We start from the raw sequence: 19578 nt of genomic DNA on the forward strand, positions 1-19578 counted from the left end.
TGCACTTAAACTCAAGTTTTTGATGCCAGGCCACTCATTGCCCAATACATGGAATACAATGAAAGATCTAAACTCTTCCAAGCTGTACCCACACAGCAAAATCTGACTCTTGGCTTCACAGACTATTCTGTTTGTTTCACAACATTTACCTCCTGTGAAGTTGCAGAAACTTACCTGCAGGATCTACCTACTTCAGGGTGTTCATAATTACAAAATAGTTCAAAACATTCTCCAAGCGATTCAATGATTAAAAATAAGAGTTTCCTGGTCATTTTAAGGCAAAGTTAATGTCAGTGAGATAATTCTGCTCATTGTTGTAAATTAAGTTGCTGAAATTGTCCTATTGTTGGGTCATAATATTTTCCTGGTCTGAAGAAAGTGAAATTGGTATAAAAGCAGATGACATTCTTTATCCTTGCCACTCCCTCCTTTACCTTTGTTTCCAGCTTTTATAAGGGATGTAAATTTTTCAGCTACAAGGAAGTAAAACTAGAATTGCAGCCATTTACCACCCACTAATCTCTTAACACAACTGTTTCAGTTGGTGGCATAGATACACATACATACACATAGATACACATACATACACATACATACACATACATACACATACATACACATACATACACATACATACACACATCCTACCTCCACTTCTTGCTCAGTGGTCTTTCTTAGTTGCTGTTTTTGAACATGAAGCTTCCAGGACTTTTATAAACTAGCCTTTTACAGCTACAGGATAATGAGTGAGGTGGAACTTAGATATGTTAGCCTGTTAAACTTTCATGACCCTGAGGAGGAAGATATAAAATTCAAGACCAGGGATTGGCTTCAGATTGTGGAGAAGAAGGAAAGAGTATGGTTGGTAGCGAAGATAAACTCAGCAGAAAAACTAACAGCAAAGGATTTGTGCCTTCTATGTAACAGAGGAAAGGACCGTGGAGAACAAGATGTAAGTAGAGGCGTTAAAGCTGATTTATCAAGCGAATGCATGGAAGCTCGCTAGGCGCATAAACAGTCGGCGGGGCACAGCGTATTACTGAGATCAGGTGGCGAGTTCTGGTGTGTTCGCCTGCCGGATTACAGCATTGATAAATGAGCAATGGGGTCCAGAATTGGCCAATTAAGGTGATTAATTTTCAGCTGCGCGATTGAGATGGGTCTGGTAAGCTCTGTCAATAGTGATGTCATAGCAATCAGTTAGGGCACACCTGCTCCCTGTTCTGTGTGTACCTACAGTTCATTACAGGTTAACTTGAATCTTTGGTGCTTGATTTTTTTTTTTTTTTGGTAAGCGCTAAATTTTTTATGTTAACATTATACTAATTCTGAAAAACTGCTTCATTTATAGTTAGTTTGGCTGCAACTGTGGTTTTAATTCCTTTTTTTTTTTTGGACTGGTGGCAACACTGCAACCTAATTCATATCGAGCTGTATACATACTAAATTAGCACTTGCATAAAATTACAGTATTTGTATAACTAAACAGTAATAAAAATAATATCAGCAGCAGAAAAAAAAGAAAAGAAAACATAGACATAAAATACATAAACCAACTGTAAGGCACCTACCTGTCCAGCGAGCCCGCAGCATCCTTGGAGATCGCAGGCAGCAGGGGAGACGCCGAGGCTGATGCCCTGCTCACAGCGTATCTCTCCCTGCAGGCGGAGGGATCCGTTCTGGCCAAACTACTGTTCGGCCAGGCGGCATCCCCAGCATCCCTATGGACGTGAACAGTGATGTTCTTGTTCTCAGCACTCCTGCAGACGTGCAAAGTAGGGCACGTCCCAGGTGAGCTGTGGGAAGAGGTGCGTGAGCTGCCACGCGTGCCTCTTGTACCCCCTGGGGGCGAGGCACTCGGCTGCCTCGTCGCGGGGCGAGACATAATTAGTTTGAATTCCCTGCGGCCTGCTTGGTGAATCAGGCCCATTGGGTTTGTAAACAGGGCAGAAAAAAATCTGGACTTTTGGGCAGGGCAGAGCATCAACTTTGTGAATGGTTTGTTGTATGCATTAGCATGTGTAAGCCACCCAGAGATATCTAGTATTTTAGGAACAACTGTTTTACCACAGATAGTTACCTTTCCTGTCCCCATCCCTGTGCAGTAGTACAGTACAGATCTGCTTTACTTTTGAAGTTCCAACAATTATAGACATGGCTCTCATGGAAGGCATTGGGGAAGGTTAATTTTTTTTTTATAAAACTATTTTTAACAATTTTTTAGATTCAAGCTGGGATTGTTCTTCAGTCTCAGGGCCAGTTTAATATTCAGCCAAAGACCTCTTTGAGCATTGTTTGCATGCAGGGTTTTTTTTAATAAAACGTACATGTGATCACAAAATGCAATACTGAAAGCCAAATGGCTTGTTGGAGGAGTCTTGCAGGGTGTATTATGCTTATTGAAAACTTCACAGTTACTTTAATCACTCAGACTACCATTTGTACAAGTGGTATTGAATAGATGGTCCAATGGTCATTTTAACCTTTAAGTTTATTTACCAGAGCCATAAAAGACACTACTATGAGTAAAGAAAACATTTTCCCTTTCTCTTCCTTTTTGGAGCGAAGGTTTACTTTTCATTAGCACATCTACCTATAGTTCTAAAAATATAAAATTCACAGATATTATAAATGATTCTATTGAACTGGTGAAGGGGATCTAAGCATTGGAATCAGCTTGAGCCCACAGTAGCCATAGGAATCTTACTTAGAACGGTGCCTCCATCTTTTTAGTCACAGTAACAGTTCCAGCCTCTGTGGGTCCACTGCTGCATTCCCAGCTCAGTTCTTGGCACATTTTGTCCTTATAAGAACGTAAGAGCCATTGACTGAGGGTTGGGGGAGCAAGGATAATCAGAGGCCAGGACTTTCCTATTTCAGATGGTGATTGGGCTTGCTACTGTCTACCTGAAACCAAAAAGACAATTTTGAGTTGACATGACTTTTGTCTTTAGCATGGTGTTGTAATGAGTCTGTTCTGTAGGAACAAGAATGAGGTTATCCTCCAAATGTCTATGGGCTTCTTCAAATTTATTACTGCTCTCCTTTGTGCTGCACCCTATCTGACTCCTTCCAAGCCAGCTGCCATTTTTGGTGTACCCATTGGCTCCGTACCTATAAGCTTTGTCCAGGCATACCCAGAACCAGGCTGCCTTTTCAAAGCCTTGGCAATACTGGTTCTCCCATTCAAAGACTCCTAGCCTGAAAGGAAAACAATTATCTCATACATGGTAGGTGGGATCATAGATACCTAATTATCTACTACAAAATAATTTAGTGGCCTAAATTCCCATAGCAGCACAGAACCAATTCCATATATCCAGCAAATTGCAGACATTATGGTTCACCAGCTGTTTCCTTCTGCAAGAATACCATGACTTTTTGCATATACAACTATAGTAAATTCAGAAACTTGATGGTTTGTATGGGCCAAGGATATCATGTATGCGTAATGATATAAATAAACGTACATAACAATTGTAAAGTACGTTTTTGTTCAAAATATGTACAAAAGTACAAACTTTTCTGATGAAATAACATAAAACACCTTACTTTGGTTGATTTTTTTTTTTGTTTTTTCTTTATAGGAATACCCAAGTAAATAGACTGTCTGACAAATACGTGAGCATCAAGAATTTTAAAGCCACAGTGGAAAATGAGATCACTGTTAAACCTGGGGAAAGATTCCAAGTCCTTTCAATGGAAAAGGATCGTTGGTTAGTGAGCAAGGTGCAGGTGACGAAGCAAGGTGACACAGAAATAGGATATGTGCCTTGTGGTCACCTTGTCAAAGAGAAATCAGTGGAAAAGCAAAGGTAAGTAGAGAGACAAATGTGATCTTGGTTAGTCAAGTAGACAGAAATTAAATGTATGCCGAATAAGTATAATTTACCGTCATTATTAAGACTCTACTGTAAAACTTCACAAAGGTTTTTAATATAAAAGGTATAACATTTTTGAAAAAAATAATTAACACTAGTAAATATGTGACATTGAAAAAAAAAATGAAAGGCCTATTGAAGGCCCAACAGGTAATGGTAGTTATAAGGGTTCTTTATTATCATAAAACAGGTTCTCTTGTAATAGTACAAAGGTTGAGTGTTTGATGGTAACGTAAATCTGGTAAGAAGATCAAAGAATGCTTCAAAGGTTGTCTTGTACCCTGTTGTTTTATCTTGGGTCCACTAAACTGTAAATTTGTTAAATGGCAATAGTCATATTCAACTGAACTTGTTTTGTAATGTTTTAAAAGTGTGGCAGCTTATCCGAGATGTCTACCTAAGTGAGGTAGGCAGTGTTCACATAAAGCTCCAGTTTCCCTACATGGGTGGTTGGTCATAAAATATCAACATTCCCTATGTAATGTGGTTTTCTGTTGAATGTCTCTGGGTAATTAGGTTTGTGTCTCCTCAGTTGGTTTACTGAATTAGATGATGTCAAGGCAGAAGACCTCCTCCTGTCCGAACCAAACATGGACGGTTCTTTCCTTGTCCGACCCAGCAAAGACTCACAATATTGTCTTTCAGGTGAGTAAAGACGGACTAGCACAAAAGTTATGAGCTTGCGTATCAGAATATGATATATTATATTTTTAATAGCTTCTTGTTAGAAAACACATGACCATTGATCCTGCACCGTAAGCTAATGTAGTGAAGTGCGCCCTTTACTCCCTACAATGGCGTCGGTTGCAGAACCAAATTACATCAAGCAATTACTGCCTGTTCTCTTCTCTGCAGTTCATAGCATTCTCAGTTTCCCTTGCTATGCAAGCACCTGTCTCAACATCCCTGCACATAAATTGAGACTGTGTGCAGCTGAAGTACATTTTAGGGTATATGCTGCAGCTTAAAAGCTTGGAGTTATGGCTATGATCATGCTGGTCCTTCATAGCTTCTCCCAGGCACTAGTTCCCTGGAAGACCTGCTAGTAGTGGGATTATCTGTTGTTGATTCTGCCTGTTTCCTGGGCCTGTAAGTGTTTGCTGCAGGGTGCTGTACATAGCTTCATAAAAACATCCCAGAACCCTGCTCCAGTGGTCTTTTCAAAAACCCTTAGCCCTATAGCAAGCACTGACTATGCAGGGAAGAGGCTGTGCAAATATCAAAATGGCCTGATGGGTGGATGTCAGTCTGAAGCAGTGGGAATTCCATAGTAATCTGTATTTGCATTGCATGACAACCACCTATGATGCTAAAGCTCCATGACTGAAAAGCATGTTATCCAATAAATAAGAGAAGAGCCAGGGGCAGTAATTCTGGGGAGGAAAATACTCGATGATGCTGGTCAGCCAGAAAAAGGGGTGAGCTCTATTGGACTTCTAAAATGAGAAGCTCCCAATGTGCAGTGAAATCAGAGCAAACAATGTCAGTAAAGGAGGGGAGCATCTACAACTGTGCAATACTAGTTCAAGTGAAACATCTGCTTTTCTTCTCTTCAGTTCGAAAGAACAAAGAGGTCATCCATTACATTATTAAGAATAAAGGCATTGGAAAATGCTTCATCTTCGAAGAAAAGCTTTTTACCTGCATCCACGATCTGGTCCACTATTACCGATATCACCTAAACGACCACAACCGCCTACCGCTCACTCCGTTTCTAAATGTAAGTGATATTGAAAGGAAAAGCCTGCTATGTACAAATACAGCATGGGGCAGCACGGTGGCTCAGTGGTTAGCACACCGGCCTTTGCAGCGCTAGGTCCCAGATTCGATTCCCAGCCAGGACATTATCTGCATGGAGTTTACAGGTTCTTCCTGTGTCTGCGTGGGTTTCCTCCGGGTTTTCCGGGTTCCTCCCACATCCCAAAAACATGCAGTTATGTTTTCTGGTTTCTGCCTAAAAATTTACCTTACATTGCATTAATGACATATGACTATGGTAGGGACATTAGATTGTGAGCTCCTTTGAGGGACAGTTAGTGACACGACTATGGACTTTGTACAGCGCTGCGTAATATGATGGCGCTATATAAATACTGTGTAATAATAATAATACTGTGCAATAAATACAACCCTATAAAACTAAAGCCTTGACAGGAAAGATTGCAATAAAATTTTGTCCCAAGGCTAATCACAGCCAGGTACATGCAATAAAGAAAATTTTAGTCTCCATCCGCAGTCACACCACAAAAGTGTCAGTTATTTACCCTATATTCCCCATATAGTCTGTCCACTCTTATCTATATTCCCACAACAGATGTATATTCTGCAGATGCTGCAAAATAAGCTACCAGTCTCCAGGAGCCCAACTCTGCTCCTGTAGAGCTCATAATAATGGCTTTCCAACATTACTTATGGAGTTCTTTATGGCGTTTTTTATATCATTTATAATTTACCAGTAGAAGGGATGACACACAAGGGGGGGCAAGGACACCCCTAACTTCTAGGTGGAGGGGAACATCACCAATGGGAAATTAGCACAAATATCAATAACAAGTACCAACAGAGGAAACACCAATTCATCAATAAGGTCTTATTTTGGGTTTTTGGCAGGGCCAATAAGCCGAGCCCACAATGAACAGATAACGCACTTTTATTTGAAGATTTACTAGGCCGTGGTTTTACATACACCTAAGTTTATTCATTACAGATATTTTGTCTTGGTAGGTTCCCAGCCAAAGGGTGGAACTATCTTCATCAAATTTCATATTGGTGAAAAAAGTAAGCAGCTATCAGACTAAAACCTCTAACTCTAGGATCTGCCTCTGGGAGGGAAACTGGACAGACGGAGGGAAGAAAGTCCTCATACTGACCATACCTAAAGGTTTGTAATTGGTTGTTACCAGCACCCCAGATTCACTGCTGGTATCCAGTAGACATTGCAAAGCTGCTAACTAAGTGCATCATAACTACATCATTAGACCATTACCGTTACAACAAATCTTGTATCTACAACAGCTTATTTTTCCCAAATCAGTTAATACTGCAGCTTTAAAAGTTTACACTTCTATTCAGTCACAAATGAACTCAGGAGAAAATTATTGTATATATAAAAAAAAAAAAAAAAAAAAAAAAAAAACATGTTACAATACAACAAAATACAGGTTGACATTGAACCTCGGACCCCCCCCCCCCTGCAGCTGAAAATTACGATTTACAGGAAAAAACACTTTTTCACATTTATTTTTAATATAGAACATGTTCCCTTTCATTTGCAGACACAGGCATCAACAGATAATAGTGTTACATTGAATTTGCACTGGATTTGGAGGTAATGGAATTCCCTCATCTTTAGTGACTTTCAAAAGATTGTTCACACTTTTTGTTCTGTTTCCCAACAGAGTTTTTTAGAAGCAACAACTTCATGGATGGAATTGAGGTTCAAAAAACGCTGAATCACAAGAATATCGCCAAACTTTATGAGCTGTGTACGGCACAGGATCCCGTCTACATTGTCACAGAGTTCATGGAGAAAGGAGACCTTTCGACCTTTTTGAGATGTCAGTAAAACAAACCCTGAAAAGGGAAAAAAACAGGACCACCTATGTGAGATAAAAAATACCCTTACCTCATTGCCTACCTGTTCAGTATCAAGCTTTCTGACGGGACAAAAGAGAGGGAGGGTACTGCACTGTCACGAGGAGTTGCCAATTTTGTGCAATTGTCCAAAATTATGGATATGACAATTATTTTACCCTTTCCTGGCACTCCTCCTGCCAGCGCACCTATGGGATGTAGCACACAGAGAAAAAAAAACTCAAAGAGCCACTATTGCTGCAAAAAAACAGGACTTTTTTTTCAGGGCTAAATGTAATACAGAGGATCCAAACACTATAATGTCTATATTAATATTTATAGTGTCTAATGAAATTATCGAGCGACTTCCAACTGGCTGCTTTAAAAATTGTCTCTTGAAACTTTTGCATAGGAAGCCAATGATCTTGATATGCTGTTCATTGAATGGGCTCTGATTTCTTGTGGAGGAGTCAACCCCATAAGAGAATAGGCATATCTAATCATTTCCAAAAATCCAGAAGAAGATGACTCTTGCAGGGGCCACCTGTCACCTCCTTGGTACACTGGAGTATACAAACATGCTATCTGTCTTCCTGAAACCTTGTGTCCTCTGTCAATAAGTAGATATTATCTGGACCATGTTCTCCAGTTTCCTAGAATCATCCTCCTTCTCCTTTGTCTCAGAATCTGCTGCATTCATTGCCGGCAATACTGCTTCCCAGTTTATGTAGAAGGCTGAAGATACTTCGGCAGATATTTTGGAGAAGGCCACAAATACACCCTTTCAGATGTAATAGAACAATAGGACTCCTTAATTGAAATATATTTAAGCTCAGACACTTTCCAAGCTGATGCAATTGCTGTCAGAAGTTAATTTCCAAGGTAATTTCTCTATGGAACACACCTCAATGGGATGAAAAGGAGCTAGTGGGAGAGCTTTTAGGTTCCATGTTGGGAACAGAGCCTAAAATGTGACCTGATCTTGATAGCTGCTTTTGGAAATTGTTAAATTAGAACATTTTCCATGGACTTATTGATGTCAATACTGATAATGCCGATACTTGCACTTGTATTATGCGGTAACTATGACCTCTATCTAATGCTGACTGTAAAAATTCCAAGACTTAGGTCAGAGTTGGTTTTGTTGGAGAGAATCTTGTGCCATCTGTGAAAATTTCTTCCATATTCTAAATTACGTCTTGTTGGTTGATGGCTTCCATGCTATTAAGAGATGGAGTTATTTACAAGACTCCTTGTATCAACAAATCTTTTCAATCTGGTCAGGGCCAGGGAGGGGCCATTAGCATTAGCAGTTACTAAGGAAAACATGGCCAGTTCTCAGCCGGTTTGGAAGAATTACTATCGACTAATTTGCTTCCTTCTTAATCTTTAGAAGAACTTTCATAATTAGTGGTATTGGGGGAAACACATAAAGAACAGGAGACTTCCAATTGATGGCAAAGGCAACTTGAGCCCAAGCCTGTTTGCAGTGGAATCTTGTACATAAGGTGTTGATGCCATGAGATCGATCACGGGAGTCCCCCATAGTTGGAAAATTGGTAGGATTTGCAGACCACTGCTTGGGGTCTGGAAATGATCTGCTAAATGTATACGCTAGCTGATTTTGTACCCCCCGGAAGATAGGCTTCAGAAGGTCTATCAGATGTTGTTTTGCCCATGCAAACATCCTTGATGCTACCTGAAGCAGGAGCGATTCTGCACCGATGTCCACCATAAAATATCCCTCTGAACTGAAAATGTAAGAAAGATCATTTGTTTTAGTGATACTCGTTCCCACTGAGTAAGAAAACACACTTGTAGCCTTCTCATGTGTCATCTGGCCCAAGGAACCACTGAGGTGCAAGAAGCCATCAGACCCAGTATCTTAATACATTCCCTAGCAATAACCTTTAAAGTTTTTCAAAACTGTAGTGCCCAGTATTTCAGTTGTTCTATTTTCTGTTGTGGAAGAAAACTCAATCTTTTTGTATTGATCGTTACCCCAAGATACTCCATTGCTTGAGTAGGAACTAGTTGACACTTCTGATAACTAATTAGCCAGACGAATTGTGCTAAAGTTGTCAGTACTCGCTCCTTGTCTTTCTCAAGCTGATCCCTGAACCTTGCGTATGCGCTGTTCCGAAAAAAGCTCAAGGTGCCATACTAAGTACTGGCATCGTTTTTCTCTATTGCGCCGTGCATAATGCACATGAACCTGGAGGACAGAAATGCTTTAATAACTACTGGCATCTCCGCCCTTGCTTCCAACTGTGCATGCTCCAAAACACGACGCATTGCGGAGTAGATCAGACTGTTGGTATATTTTTTTAAACTAAATCTAACAGAAAGAATAATACTCTGGGGCTCAAGGGTGAAACGAATATGAAGAGAATACCATACCAACAGGGACCAGAGATCTAAGAATTGCACAGCTCCCTCCCCTGCCAGATGCCAGTGCTGGTATACACACATTAGATGGTCCTGGAGCAAGGACAGAAAAAGAACAGGGAGGCAAGGAGGTAAGGGTTTTTAATCTTAGATGGGAGGTCCGGGGGGGTCAAAAGGGGCAGAGTTGACCCGCTGGCAGGATGAGTGCCAGGAAAATAGTTTACTGCATTTGTGTGCGGTGTGTTGGTTATTTGTAGTGTTGCTCAAATTTGCTTCTATGTTTTAGAGCCATTCGGCCAAAATGGTTCTCAAATTTCAGGCTGCAAATGTCCCAGATCTGAACACATTGAAGTTGATGGGGTAAAGTTCTGGTGATTTGTTCAGGTTTCTAGAGGCCATTAAATGTATTGAGCTAAATAAAAGAAGGAAAAATGTTTACAGTGGTGGAGCAGCCTGTTTGTACAATGATCATTTGAAGAATGGCCACCCAAAAGTACTAACAATCATTTTGAGCATCAATTTTTGAGTTCCAGTCCAAAGGTTAAATTGTTATGTAAGTGGTTGAAACGTTAGAAAGATGTTTTTGTTACACTTGTTTTAATGCTGAAATACAAGCAATAATAATAATTGTTGCCTCCTCTCATCTCTTTGTAGGTAAAACAGGTCTTGATTTAGTGGAGACAGAACTTATGTACATAGCACACCAAGTGGCAGATGCCATGGCCTACCTGGAAGTAAAACGCGTGTTTCATCTTGACTTGGCCTGTCGCAATATCCTGGTTGGCAACAATCTACTTTGCAAAATCTCACAGTTTGGACTTTGCATCCAGAAAAAGGTTTGGTGTAAAGATCCTGCAAATACAATATATGTTACTAAACTATCCGGAAGTCCCTACTCTCCCATCTTCACAACATAAAGGCTAAGGCTACGTACACACGTGCAATAATTATCGTCAGAAAATTAACGAATAATGACTGATCAACGATTATTCACGAGTATTTTGAACGATCGTATGGTGCATGATTCTGTACATGCTGTAACGATACGATCGCTCAAATATAATCCACCAATAATGTACACACACTAGATACAATGGTTTTAACGACGCAGGAAGTGACATGTACAGGAAAAAAGTGTACCACAGAACAATCCTCAAATGACCGTACACACAATAGATACCAAACGATCATTGCCCAATCAGATCTGCCGGGACGGTCGTTCATTCCCAGCGACATTCATTGTCGTAGTTGGCCAGTCGTTGTTTCCTTTTTGGTTAACGATTATCGGAAGATCGATCGTTAGATGTTCATTTCCAACCACAATTATTGCACGTGTGTAGTAGCCTAACAAGATCAATGGGTATTTATTGCACTTACTGAACAGATAATACAAAACACAATGCTTTTTGTAACAGACCAAACTAGGCAGATTATAAAATGTTATTGTGAGGACTGGATTGAGAAAGATAAGAAGCATTCTGATTAGAATGACAGATAGATTAGTTCCTAACTGTGCTACTTCTTTTTCCACTTTCTAATCACAGACTGGGGGTTCTTTGCTTGAACCTTGAAAACTGGTACTGGGCTTGTTTGTTAAGCTAACATAACATAAAGCTAATTATTCAATTATTTTTACTCCACCATCACTATTTTAAATGTTAGCCCGTACAACCTTGGACTACAAACTGGACCACCTCAGTTTACACAAACAAATGGTAATAGGAAATATGTTTCTTCATCCAGCAGGGGGAACAGCCTTTTAAAGACACAGTTCCCATAAAATGGATGCCTCTAGAAGTATTACAGTATGGAAACTTTACCAATAAAACGGATGTGTGGTGTTTCGGAATCGTCCTGTATGAGATTTTCACACTGGGGCAGTACCCTTATGCAGGTAATATCCTTCTGTTGACTCAGAGCCTTCTAAATCCAGACAACAGGGAAGGGCAGCAGGCTGTGTACATGCTTTCACCATGCTGTCCTGATTGTGTTCTCTCGCAAGGGTGTCTGGATCACAAAAATGGCTAAACAGCATTAGCAAACTTACAGCTTTTTTTCTTAAAGTATCAATTCACTAAAAAAATATTTTGGAGTCTGGGGCATGTTAGAGAGTTTCCGATCTGACAGCCTCTTATGTCTTCTGGGGACGCTAATGGCATGATCTCTATGATAGGTTCCTAGGATACAACATCTGCTGTGCTCATTATGAGGGGTCCCAACCTTCCGTATGATAAGTTCCAGGTTTGTGCCCATTATGAAGAATTGCCACTATACTTCCACTGAAACACCAGGGTCTCAAACCTGATATAGCAATTAAAAGTTCCCACCATTCATTCTAGATTAAAAATTTTTTTTATATCATGTAGATTGTTATAAAAGTTGCTTGACCAAACACAAGGCTAAAATGCCTAAAATTGCCAGGTGGACAGAAAAATGTCTGGTTTTCTGGCATAGAGAGCTAGCTTACCATTGGTGAATCCAAGACATAAGAGAATCCAGGAAGTGACCCACCATAAACAAAATATCAGCTGTGGGTACACGAATATGGTATTGATTATCCTTCTTTTGCAGGTTTAAGTGCAAAGGAATCGACAACAAAGCTTGTAGAGGGGTACAGACTGCCAATGCCACCGTTATGCACTTATGATGTTTACACATTAATGCTCCAATGTTGGCACAAGGACATCAATCAACGACCCTCGTTTCAGAAGATTGTGGAAAGCAAAATATTTGAGTAATGTTCTTCACTTGCCTAATTTAAAAAAAATCTACTTAACTTGATCCGTCGTGCTACTGTGGAGGGGAGAAAGCATGAACACTCCCCAATCTACCTGAACGCTCACAGTGCATGCTTTTCATATATGTATTCTGCACTATTCCTTAATTAAACTTCCTTAGACCTATTTAAGTCAAAGATTAAATTGATTTGTTGTTCTTTTAGGAATTATAATACATTTGGCCTCTCTGATAAATATGTGAGTGTAAAGGACTATCAAGCCACAGGTGAAGATGAGATCAGCATTAAAGCCAAGGAACGATTCGAGGTCCAGTCAGTGGAAAAGGATCGCTTCCTAGTGAGCAAGATGGAAGTGACTGAAGAAGACTCCATGATGGGATATGTGCCTTGTGATTATCTGATCAGAGAGAAGCCTGTAGAGAAGCAGAGGTAAGTAGTTTGGACTAGGAGGTGGAAGATAAATTATTAAAATAACTTTGCAAACTGAGTATCATGGGAGTTTTCACAAAAATGATGAGTATCCCCTTGAAAAGTTATGATTACCAACCTAAAATTATTATAATGGTTCACCTGTAACATTATCAAAGTGTTATGAATTTTTAAGTTATGAGCCTCCATATTTAACGCTAGCATTACACTGATAACCAAATTAACCTTCATTTATGGCCTTCTCCAGGAATCGGCAAGGGAGGTATTTAGTAAATTTGTATACATGAGTACCTGGGAGAGTATTTTGGGCGGTGCCCTGGAGCAGGATACATGGTCCACACTGTGGGAAGCAGCAAATTAAAGCTAAATATGTACACTTTATACAGAAAATCTTTACAAGATTTTGTTCCGCTGGTATCATACGCCGGCAGTGTTACACCGCCTGTTTCCGGAAGTAGATCCGGCTTGCTGGCGCTGCGGGTCCCATTATGGGACTCTGGAACATATTTTTTGGTCCTGTCCCCTTATTCATGGCTTTTGGGGGAGAGTCAATGCACTAATTGGGGACGTAACTCAACAACGATTTCCCCTTGAGCTGCTCCACCACTTGCTGGGATTGCCCCTTATGGACCTCCCCAGGTCCGCCCGTCAGCTTATTACACATATTTTAGTGGCTGCTCGTACTCTAATCTCCACCAAATGGAAATTCAGACTGCCCCCCTCTATGGAGGATTTGTATGCTCGTATTCAAGACATACGCCTGATGGAGTACCTCACTGCCCTCCTCCAAAACAGGGTTGCGAAATTTGAACAGATATGGGAACCTTGGGATGCCTACTATACCAGTCTACAGGTTTAATATGTCGCTGGTTCCAGACGCCACTGTGCTTCAGTACGGCCACTGTTTTTACTGTTACTTATGCCAGAGTTTTATGTACCATTATCGGATGTACCTATCACCCTGTATGCTGTGTTTACGAGATGTTTTGCTGTATAAACCTGGTTGTCTTTGAATGTGAAAATGTTCAATAAAAATTCCGTTTAAAAAAAAAAAAACAAAAAAAACAAATTAACCTTAAAGGCATATAATAAAAAAAAATCATACTGGTACTTGTAGGAAGGAAATAATATCTTCCATTAATCAGATCCCATGGTATATTGTATTGAGTTTCCTGTTCCTACGTTTTGGTCATTTACCATCGTCTCTTCTCAGCTGGTTTATAGATACAGAAAGTGAAGGAGCCGAGACCCTCCTCCTGTCTGAACCAAACACAGATGGTTCCTTCCTTGTCCGACCCAGCCAAGAATCACACTATTGTCTTTCAGGTAAGGTTTGGTGTTAAGGGCATTCGGCTTTTGGGATATACTTAAATCTCAGACTGTCATTTTTTAACATATTTTTTTGGAACAAATGGCTGTTTTAAAGCATTTCTTTTTTTCCAGTTGGTCTGACTTGCAGATAAACTAGGCTAGCATTCTATTGGCATTTATACTCCCAAAATCTACTGTTAGGAAATTTATTTTCAGTGTCCTTCCCCATCTAGAGCGATTATGTGTGTTTAAAAACATAAAAATGTTTATTTTATTTTGTACACACTTTGACTCCATTCTCCACACCTATTTTGCCTGCACACCATGTCACAGATAGCCTGCACCTTTCCTCGCCAATTGCTCATGGCTCATCTGTACCTTTGGTACATGGCATGCATGCCCCACATTCACATGGCACAGTAGCCCCAGCTTGTCATATGTGGCCAGGTCTTCACATTGCACAGTTCCAAATCTGCTCCTATCCCTGGCTATTGGTGAGAAATGTTCAGTAACAGCAATGGGTTTGGAAGTGGATGATCCACCACTGTGTGGGTGCAATGTGGTATAGGTACCCCCATACATCTAAACTCTTGTAACATTCTGGAGCTTTCCATATCTAATATCTATTCTTTCTCTAGCCATATTCCTGCATATAATGTGATTTCTGCATACTAGAATCCTAAGTCATATACCTATTTCTTCCCTCTCCAGTACGGAAGAACAAAGCCGTCATCAACTACTCTATTAAAAGAGAGGACACTGGAAGATTCTTCATCTACAAAGACAAATCTTTTACCTGTGTCCACGATTTGGTGCAATACTACCAACATCACCTAAAAGACCAGAACAGATTACCACTTACACCGTTTTTTAATGTATGATTTATCTTTTAAAATACTAAAAAAAACCTTTAATCTATACTATATTAGGAAGACAAAAATTAAGAAGTCAGTACACCCAAAATCCAATATGTTATTATTAATATGTATTTGAAAAATCAGCTTAAATGTCTTTATAATGGCCATAAAGTTCCAGTAATCTACAATCTTTAGTATACTAGAATAGCATAAATTAATGGGTCAGTTCGCCATAAAATCTAAAATATGTTACTGGAAAGTAAAAAAAAAGGCCAACTGCTATTGGCAATTCTTTAACAAGGTTGATGGGAACACCCAGTGAATCCTACATTGCACGTCCAGATTCCAACAACAAGCCCCTTCTCCCCAATAAATGCCAACATCCAGGAGACCTGAAAGTAGGCATAAGGCCTTGACCCTCATTCTTCCACTGTATCAAAATACTGGAAAACTGCTATAACTTTCATTGCTGTTTGTAGTTGTAGATATGTTAGATTTTCTCACCAGAGGTGTTTTGCCTTGAAAGGATTACAGTCACGTGGAGGAGAATTGGGAGAGGCCTTCATTAGACTTTACTTTGGAGGAAAAAATGAGTCTGCACAGCACCAATATTGAAACATGTCTCTGGAAAGGCAAGTGGATAGAAGGAAGAAGAAAAGTCCACATTCAGACTGTTTCTAAAGGTTTGTAGGTTACTATGCAATATTAATGAAGTAAGACAGAACAAGAGCTTGTATTTTTGATGAAAAAATGTTGGAGTGTAAATGCCAGCATGACCAACTATATCTATGGCCTCCATTATATCCTTGGCACACCAATAAGCAAGAGCATGATGACTTGCAGACTTAATTGGTACATTCTGACTTTCCCTGAGTTTTATTGTATTAATGATTAAAGTTCCCTGTACAGAAAGGAGTTTTAGAGAGTTCTTTAAAACAGTAAAGTATCTAAATTATCTATAATAGAAGTGCAATTGATGCAAGTCAGGACCTCCAAAAATTGCTGGGAATACCCCAGCTGACAATGAAAGTGGTTCAAGACCAGTATTACACATTAAAACAGGGGTCAGCAAATTCCGGCCAGAAATGGCACAGCCGGTGATTTGTTCCCGCCTAACGCCCCCTGGCTGCTCCGGCCTAATCCAGGCCGGCAACCGACGTCTGGTGTGAAACAAACTGCCGGAGCCGGAGCTGGCGGAGCTCCAGAGGCGCATGCGGCTCTTGAGCCTCTGTGTTGTGGCTCTGTTCCCTTTTTCCCGCGGCTGGTGTTAACACTTCGGCTGCTGGGGTAAATAGGAAACATTCCCTCTCCTCCTCCGTATGCATTGCGGAGAAGAGGGCTTTCCCTTCAGGGGGCGTTCCTTGTGGGGGGCGGAGTCATTAGGGTGGGACTCGAGAGAGAGTCCGGCCTAGTGTACTCTTGCCTACCCCTGAAATGGCCTAGTGGCCAAAAATTTGCTGATCTCTATATTGCATCTGCTGTATGGAAGAAAAGTTCTATTGATATTTGTTTTCTATTAAGAACTTTACTTAACTTCATTAAGAATCTTTTATCCGAACATCTGCGGTGCCTAATACAAGACTTTTTCTCTGCTCCTCCATTAGTCTGTCTTTTAATTATCTCTTCTTTTTTGTAATCTGATTATGCAGAACTTTTTGAAAGAGCAAATTTTATGCATGGGATTGAGATTCTGAAAAATTTGAATCACAAGAATATCATTCACTTGTATGCCTTGTGTACCTCCAATGATCCCGTCTATATTATCACAGAGTTCATGCAGAAAGGACATCTTCTAAGTGTTCTACGTGGTGAGTAAAACTCTGTAGCTAATAAATAATGTTAGAAACCTGGCTCTGTCATGTGAGTTCACAGCATTTTGTGGCCAATGGGGTCTTTTATGATTGAATGAATGTGCAGGGACCCCAGGACATGGCTCACGATGGAGAGGTACCATAACACTGATTGAGATATCACAGTTCAGTAAATTGAAAGTTACTAGCACAATAGATTCCAGCAGGATCCTCAGGTAGTTTACTGTACCTGAAAGAGATAACTAATACAACAACTACATCTAAGAACTGATAATTTGCAATATATTTTATTTGTGTATATATAATTATAAATTATATGGTGGAGCTGGGAGGCTGTTACAGAGTTGCAATTGTGACCTGGAAATAAAACTAATTTGGGATCCCCAAGGATTAGATTGGGAAATGCTGCTATATATCTTTATTCCATTTCCATTTCATCTCTTTAGGGGATGAAGGAACTCTTCTAACAGAGTCAGAACTCCTGCACATTGCTCATCAAGTGGCAGACGGCATGGCCTACCTTGAAGTGAAACGCGTGAAACATCTTGACTTGACCTGTCGCAACATCATGGTTGGAGACAACCTAGTCTGCAAAATTTCACAGTTTGGATTTGCCAAACAGAAAGAGGTTTGACCCAAAAACATCTGTCACTCAGACGAGAAATATTTTATTTTGGGGGAAAATATCCTAGAATGAAATCTAAGGCCATTTGATTTTCAGTGGTCAAACGTCCCATTGTCTAAATGTTTCACTTTACCAATATGTGTTTTTTATTTCACAGTATCGTCCAACTTCTACTTCTACTGTTCCTTTTCAGTGGATGCCACCAGAGGTTCTTAAGGGTGGGATATTTACAACCAAAACAGATGTATGGTCTTTTGGAATTGTCCTGTATGAGATTTTTACCCTAGGACAAACTCCATATGCAAGTAAGATCATTTTCCTTTCCACTTCTAAAATTCCCATCAATAGGAAGATCCCTTAGTAGGAACATGAGAGCATGGGGATCTAATGAGCAGCAGGTTTGCATGCATTACAAGGCTGTGTACCCCAAGAGATGGTAAAAGAAAGGCAGCTCTCATTACCAATAAGGGGTTTATTGAGACGTTTTATTTTTTGGTTGCCAATTAAAATTTGAATCCCTCCTTCTTCCTCCCCCCCTCTCCCCAATCGACAATAAGCCTAGCCATACAAGTCCAATAGGGAGGATCGGAATCAGAGTATTTCTCATCTTTTGTAGACTTTGGCTTGCCCGTAATTATTTTTTCTGTCTTTCCAGCTCTTAAAGGTTTGGAGGAGGTACGCACAAAGGTGACGGAGGGATACAGACTGCCCAAGCCACCCCTATGTACAAGTGATGTCTACAGTTTAATGCTGAAATGCTGGCACCAGGACTTGGATAGTCGACCCTCATTTCAGGAGATTGTAGAAAGTAAAATTTTTACAGTCAGCTCTCCTTGAGAGCAATGTTAACAAATACAATGCACACAGTGAATTCATTCTCATGATCTAAATCACCTGACATCCATGAAATTAGGTTCAGGTTGGACGTTGTAATAAGAACATGAAACATGTCATACTTCAGTTATTGATCTTGGAGGAAAACCCACAAACATATTGTAAGTGAAGGCATTTTGCTGGAGTGGTCAATATATCAGTTAGTCACTGGTGTAAAGTTAGGCAAAATGTCTACAAGTAATTTCTGCTATAGGACCAACACCAGTTTACGGGGCCAAAGGTATACTTACTATTTCCAAAGTACACCATAACATCTAAAAATATATATATATATTTCCGAGGTGTTTTTTTCTTTTTATTCATGTTTGTTATGATTATCTGTAGGAACTGTTTGAATAAAGATCTAGTGTTTCATTTCCATGGGGTTGTACATACTTTTTCACATGACTGTGTGTGATAAAGGACTACATCTAAATTCAAGAAAAATGCTAATGTTAAATATTTATATGGGGAGTGATTGACCTGCATAGCTTATCTGATAGACTTGTGATTCAGGACATCCTAATATACAGCACAGCAAAGTCCAGCACTTCTCTGCAGACTACAGCCCGGTGCAGGACTCTCCACAACCTGTGATTGGACAATATAGGAAGAGCATTAAGAAGAGATCCCCCTCTGCTCCTCCTTCCTTCCCCATGTTCACATAGTTAGGGCAACTGCACTGAACAATTTCATGGAGCTTAGCTAGCCTCCCTTCCACTTCTTTTACCCATCTCATTTCACAAATAAAGGATTGTCACCATAAAGGATTTGTTTATGCAAGGATATTCTTAAATGATATATAGCTCAACTAAATTAAACTGTGTTTTGACAGTTGCCTGGTATTCTTTTTATGCCTAAACAGCGTTTAAATAAGCATATTGTTGCTCTTGTTTAGCTTTCACTTTGCAAATAATAGTAGTCTGTCCATCAACAAACTTCCCTGGTTTCAATGCCTTGATTTACTAATACACCGGTCACGCATGTGGGAGTTTATGGCTTTTCATTGACATTCCTTATTCTGGGACAAGGACTAAGAATGTTTTGATGACAGGGGATAAGAATGGCAAGCAGACAACAAGGAGGCCAGCAA

The 19578-nt window shown here is 40.0% G+C and overlaps 1 protein-coding gene across 2 annotated transcripts; it reads left to right on the forward strand.

The window, feature by feature from the left end:
- The first annotated feature begins 574 nt into the window (after nucleotides 1-574).
- LOC140333022 (tyrosine-protein kinase Src-1-like) lies at nucleotides 575-18866 on the forward strand. Of its 2 annotated transcripts, none has more exons than XM_072414397.1 (17): nucleotides 575-952; nucleotides 3588-3815; nucleotides 4414-4526; nucleotides 5438-5601; nucleotides 6606-6762; nucleotides 7280-7438; nucleotides 10497-10678; nucleotides 11586-11736; nucleotides 12414-12576; nucleotides 12784-13008; nucleotides 14222-14334; nucleotides 15031-15194; nucleotides 15703-15859; nucleotides 16826-16984; nucleotides 17434-17615; nucleotides 17806-17917; nucleotides 18268-18866. In XM_072414397.1, coding segments are annotated over exons 1-17 (2613 nt in total). In that variant the 5' UTR covers nucleotides 575-950; the 3' UTR covers nucleotides 18450-18866. The 2 variants fall into 2 exon arrangements, with proteins under 2 accessions (XP_072270498.1, XP_072270497.1); XM_072414396.1 differs by having other exon boundaries at nucleotides 578-952; nucleotides 17770-17917.
- Nucleotides 18867-19578: the final 712 nt, after the last annotated feature.

Source organism: Pyxicephalus adspersus, chromosome 6 (genome assembly GCF_032062135.1).
Source record: "Pyxicephalus adspersus chromosome 6, UCB_Pads_2.0, whole genome shotgun sequence".
NCBI lineage: Eukaryota > Metazoa > Chordata > Amphibia > Anura > Pyxicephalidae > Pyxicephalus > Pyxicephalus adspersus.